Raw genomic sequence first — 5,888 nt, 5'->3', positions numbered from 1 at the left:
AAAATGTGAGTGATTTGAATATGAAATAAATATGTATTTATTCATTTATTATTATTATTATTATCAAATAATATATGCATTATTCAAATAAATTGCTAAATAATTAATATCTTGAAATCTATAAACTGAAATTGGACAAATAATATATAATTTATTATTAGAAAAATGTGAGTGATTTGAATATGAAATAATTATGTATTTATTCATTTATTACTATTATCAAATAATATATGCATTATTCATATAATATTGCCAAATAATTAATATCTTGAAATCTGTAAACCGAAATTGGACAAATAATATATGATTTATTATTAGAAAAATGTGAGTGATTTGAATATGAAATAATTATGTATTTATGTATTTATTATTATTACTATAAAATAATATATGCATTATTTATATAATATTGCCAAATAATTAATATCTTGAAACCTGTAAACCGGAATTGGACAAATAATATATGATTTAATTATTGGAAAAATGTGAGTGATTTGAATATGAAATAATTATGTATTGATTCATTTATTATTATCAAATAATATATGCATTATTCATATAATATTGCCAAATAATTAATATCTTGAAATCTGTAAACCGGAATTGGAAAAATAATATATGATTTATTATTAGAAAAATGTGAGTGACTTGAATATGAAATAATTATATATTTATTCATTTATTATTATTATCAAATAATATATGCATTATTCATATAATATTGCCAAATAATCTTGAAATCTGTAAACCAGAATTGGACAAATAATATATGATTTATTATTAGAAACTTTTGAGTGATTTGAATATGAAATAATTATGTATTTATCCATTTATTACTATTATTATCAAATAATATATGCATTATTCATATAATATTGCCAAATAATTAATATCTTGAAATCTGTAAACTGGAATTGGACAAATAATATATGCATTATTCATACCACATTCCATGACACATCAGAATTAGATTTGCTATCAAAATTGTTTTCTGTAGAGTGCTGGTCCAAATATGAACAACGGGGTAAAACATAAATTAAAGACTTTTTCTTTCTTGCTCACTTTATAGGTTTACATACATTTTGTTTTTCTAAATAGTGAACCACATAAAGATCTCCATCTTCACTGCATAATTACATGAAGGTTAAATTGGACTAAATTGGACTTGGTTTAGTGAATACATTTGGCTAATTCCCACATGGTAAAAGGACTGCGCTCAGCAGCAAGCAAGCAGGCACGCTGTGCTGCAAGCAAGCACAGACACAAGACACATAGTTCATATATATAGACATATAGTTCATATATATGAAATACACATAGTTCATATATATGAAATTAAGACACACAGTTATATGAAAGACACATATTTCATATATATTGAAACGATCGATTCATAGTTCATACAAATATAGAAGACCACCACTACTCATCATCTCTAAATATTGAGATGATCAACATGGCTAGTAGCCAACTAGCATCCAACGCTTTCTAGCAATCTCGAAGCCCAGGTGAGCGTCTAGTGCTGCATAGTGCACTTGCTCGTAGCTCAATGGATAATTGTCCCATCCAAAAATGAGCACATCTTCTTTTTCTTGCGCGACGATGTCCATCTTCTTCTTGTGGTTGTACTTCTTCTTCTGCTCAAGGTTTGTCCCAATGCTATGGTTTGCCAAATCATATAGAATTGGAGTGGGCTTGGTGGTGGGGTTCGGGACTACCTTCTGAAGGTCGTACGTAGAAGTGATGTGAATGCCGTCGAGTCTTAGCTTTTTCACATCATTGCCGATAGCGGCGCCACAGAATCTGATGTTCCCATCCTCCAAGAAATCATTGAGCACTTGTGGCACTTTATATCGGCATGAATAATTTGGAACACCAACGTCTCAGACGCCACCGAGAGTTGAAGGACGGCGGCGCGCTGCTCCTCACCGGCCTTGCGAGGGTCGGTGAACTCGCAGTCCAACCCAACGCACTTGGTCGTTGCGGCGTCGAGAAAGTCCCTCTTCACGCCCCGGATCCACTTCTCCACCATTCTTGCACGGAGCGTGACCGCGACCTTTAACGCCGCCATCCCTTCGGCCTTGAGGTAGTACACCCATGTCCGACGAGCCGGGTCGCGCACGAGGTGCTCCATCAACGAAGAGGGGAGAGAGAGCTATAGCTTTTGCAATGGTGGATGAGGAGAGGAGGCCGGATGGAGAGAGTGTGTCTGGCAATGGTGAAGAATTGTGGAGCTTATAAAGCAATGGAAGAGGAAGATGAACAGTGGCTGGCTGCGCTGGCGCCGGTGGCTCGGATTCCACGCTGATGCTTGATTTCAACGCGGCCAGTAATGACGACGCGTGATCAGGCTTCGCGGGAAACTGTATCGTTTGACTTTAGGTCCCGGTTGGGAATACGCGTCGGGATTAAAGACAGTGCTGCAGACTCCGCGTGGCGCAAAACTCTTTAGTCCCGGTTTGGGAGACGAGTCGGGACCTTTGGGTCTTTACCTGCCGGGACCTATGGATGTCGTACGCTGTAGCGTTTACAAGGCGACGTGGCCAGGCCTTGGGTCCCGGTCTAGGACATGGCTGGGACCAAAGGTACCTGACCAAATGCCCTTTTTCTACTGGTGCCTCCCTACAGCCACAGACATGGGGAAAACCTTAGGACCCATAGAAGGTGATTTGGCAGGTGCGTTTACTAGGAGGTTCACTCTGACCTTCGGTGTGACGGATTGGTGGCAGACAAGATTTAATTGACCTTTGTGGCGCCTCCATGCTAGTTACTTAGTTAGCGAACATCATTCTTGAGAGAATTTTGTCGATGTTACATACCATTTGCTATATATGTCCATTTATTTATTTATTTTGTCACTATGGATAAAGGATCCATGTGCTACAATAATTTATGTGCATATGATAGAGAGATTGCTTAAATGTTACATATATACGTGTTTCCCTAATATTGGATGAGTTTCACAAAAATGTTGGATGTATTGCAAAGAAATATTGCAAAACAATGTCGCATTTTTGAATATGCTATATACAAAAAAAATTACATCTGGATGTTTTTTTGCAGCATAATTGGTTGTAGCTACATCCCGCTGACTGCAAGCATTTGCCTTTTAAATTTCTGTTTTATGTGGAACACGTGAATTCTTTTCTAGAATTCACGGACAATTATTCAAAACCTATGAATAACTTTTGTAACCTATGAGAAGCGTTTAAAATTGTGAATGTTTGTCATCCTGAACGGTTCTCATATACCCGAAAAGTCTTTAAAAATACGCGAACATTATTATTTTAAAAGATTGTGAACATTTATTTTGGTCTAGGTGATGGCCCCTTTTCACCGTGAACCCTCTGTTCAATTATTTGAATAATTTTCGCTCTTAATGCATGTTAGGATTAAGTCAGTGTGGCTCTGGATACTTCTTACATGTATCAACATCTCCAAGCTTAATATAAGCTCGTCCTCAAGCATAAAGGTGGCATTGTTATCCAAAGTGTAGACCAAGTATTGAAGTGAACAACAATTGCAAGCGAATCATGAAGTTAGAGTTCACACATAACAGATTAAACAAGATCATATGCAATACAAATTATTTAGCACCGCAAGCATTAGTACAGAAATGAGCAATGAAACAAAAAGTTATGAAAGTTTGTGCCTATAGTTTACTTATTTCTTTTTTCCTATTAGTTGGTCATAAGAACAGATGATAAAGTATTTTTATTCATGGTGATATAGGTTGTGCCCTTTGCAAGTGGAAACATATATTATACATAATACGCAAGATATGAGATTAGAAGTGCATGTGGAAGTGGAAATGTCCATGTGCAAAGTAATAGTATGTAAATATTTTGAGATCTTTCATGCCAAAGCTAGATTTACATAAGAGTTGCTCCTGTGCTAGGCCTCTTCCTTAATGATTTCATTTTTATAAATGCACTTGTGGACATCATTGTGTATGGAGTATGGCGTAAAACTGATCTAACTAGCTAGAACAAAAATAGAATGATATCATTATCATCTCTTTCAGGTTAAGATCAAATGATGATACCCTCCACCATGAAAACATGGATTTAGATTACCGGTCAATCCAATGACATCCTCAATGACAGTCATTAAGAATTTCATTCGGGGAGAAGTTTAACTTTATTTATTTACTAATTGGAACCGAGCATCCCATTTGCCAACTCTCGGGTCAAATTAAAACAAACACATTATTTATGCTTGTTGCGCAAACAAATCTTGGTATGAGATATCAAAAAGCTATCAACACTCTATCTAAAAGTAAACATCGACACAACAATAAACCCGGAATCAATGTCTATAGTAATATGCAAAATTTACTTGGTTGGTATTTTTACCATTGGGTGAGGTATAGTGGACTCATATAAAAGATTTAAGTTGTCTCAAATGGATTTGGTTACACAAGCAGATATCTTTCTTGGTGTTGCGGGGGCTAACAAAGGGGAATATTGACCTTCTACTATAATTTATGTAACCTTACTCGTTAGGATAGTCCAATTCTTAAAGTAAAAAAATATGTTATGCAACATATAACATTGAGTTAAGTAACACCTATCTCTAAATTATATTATCTACAAGCAACCTTTACACATTATAAAAGCAGTATCCAATGAAAAAACAACTCATAATTTCTTTTCATATTTTACCATTTTCCAATTTTTTCGTGCAACATTTTGGCATTTCATTTTAATAGGACCTGTCCATTATTTCCACACAAATTTTATTGATAAAGGTCTTGACAACATGGAGAGGCAACCTAACATGAAATAATAAATATTCATGCGTTCCAAGTTCATATGAATTTTTCATAGTGCTCAAAGAACAGATTTTGAAGATTTGCATACTGAGATTTGTGTTGGTGTAGTAGGGATGCCTTGGGCATGCTCAAGCTTGTGGTTATGACCATTCTTGAATGTTAATGCTCGGTGTAGAGGGATGAAGATTATGGTTTGGTCCATTCTTGGATGAACCTTGGTTTGGTCGTTTGGCTTCATTCCCTATGAAAACAAATTATTACAAACACTTCTCCCAATCTTGTTAAGTTGGGTTAGTGGCACAAATGATGCTGTTGCGGTCAGAAACCCACCGGCGAGCAACGACGGGCAACACAGGAGAGCCGGGAGCAACTTAGGGCTGCGGCTGGCCCTGGTCCCTCCGAGCGACGGCCCGCACAGAACTCCGGCACGCACGTCCGATGCTGATGCAAGGGCGTGCCACCTGACCTATACCTGGTCAGGAAGGTGATGGAGATGCCTCGCTTAGTTTCCTGCATGGCATACACGTAAACATTAAATACGAGCCTCGATCGGCTCTCAGGTTATCCTGTGAATCGGCTCAAGGAGTCGATCCACCCATGATTCGCACGAGGTGTACGAATATATGGTGGTCCTGCTTGATCAAGATAAAGCTAAAACGATCTACGACGATTTGGGGTTTTCACCGCATAATCGGATCATCCTACTCGTGATTGGGCCTCGCGGTCACGCACGGTGATCGTAAGCCGATCCTAGACAAGGCCTAAAAACCAACACGAGGTTGATCCCCGGAACATCCTGTCTAGGGCTAGCAAACTACACCCTACGCGTCGCTGGATCCTCCAACCCTTTGTAAGGCCTAACTATGCAGATATTAAACTAATCCTTGAAGAACAAGGAGCAACCATAACAGATCGGATCTACTAAATAATGATCAAGCGGGGTGCCGCCCCTACACCTAAGATAGGTGTAAGGGCGGCTAGATGTCTAAGGGTTGCACTACGACAGCATATGATACGAAGAACAATGCTAACCCTAACACATCTAAGATAACTACGTTGCTCGCCATCAAAAAGGCTTCAGTACGAGCAACGCATGAACAACGAATAAACTTGT

General features: G+C 37.7%; 1 protein-coding gene across 1 annotated transcript; it reads right to left on the bottom strand.

Annotated features, from left to right (window-relative positions):
• Positions 1-1,460: 1,460 nt before the first annotated feature.
• On the bottom strand, positions 1,461-2,134 carry LOC127328616 (uncharacterized). The gene is made up of 2 exons (XM_051355203.1): positions 1,881-2,134; positions 1,461-1,803 (listed from the first exon to the last, which is right to left on the bottom strand). Exons 1-2 carry the CDS (start codon positions 2,132-2,134, stop codon positions 1,461-1,463), a joined length of 597 nt encoding a protein of 198 aa, XP_051211163.1.
• Positions 2,135-5,888: the final 3,754 nt, after the last annotated feature.

This window comes from Lolium perenne, chromosome 2 (genome assembly GCF_019359855.2).
Source record: "Lolium perenne isolate Kyuss_39 chromosome 2, Kyuss_2.0, whole genome shotgun sequence".
NCBI lineage: Eukaryota > Viridiplantae > Streptophyta > Magnoliopsida > Poales > Poaceae > Lolium > Lolium perenne.
The sequence above is the reverse complement of the archived record's forward strand: the minus strand, read 5'-3'. Positions and strand labels throughout refer to the sequence as shown.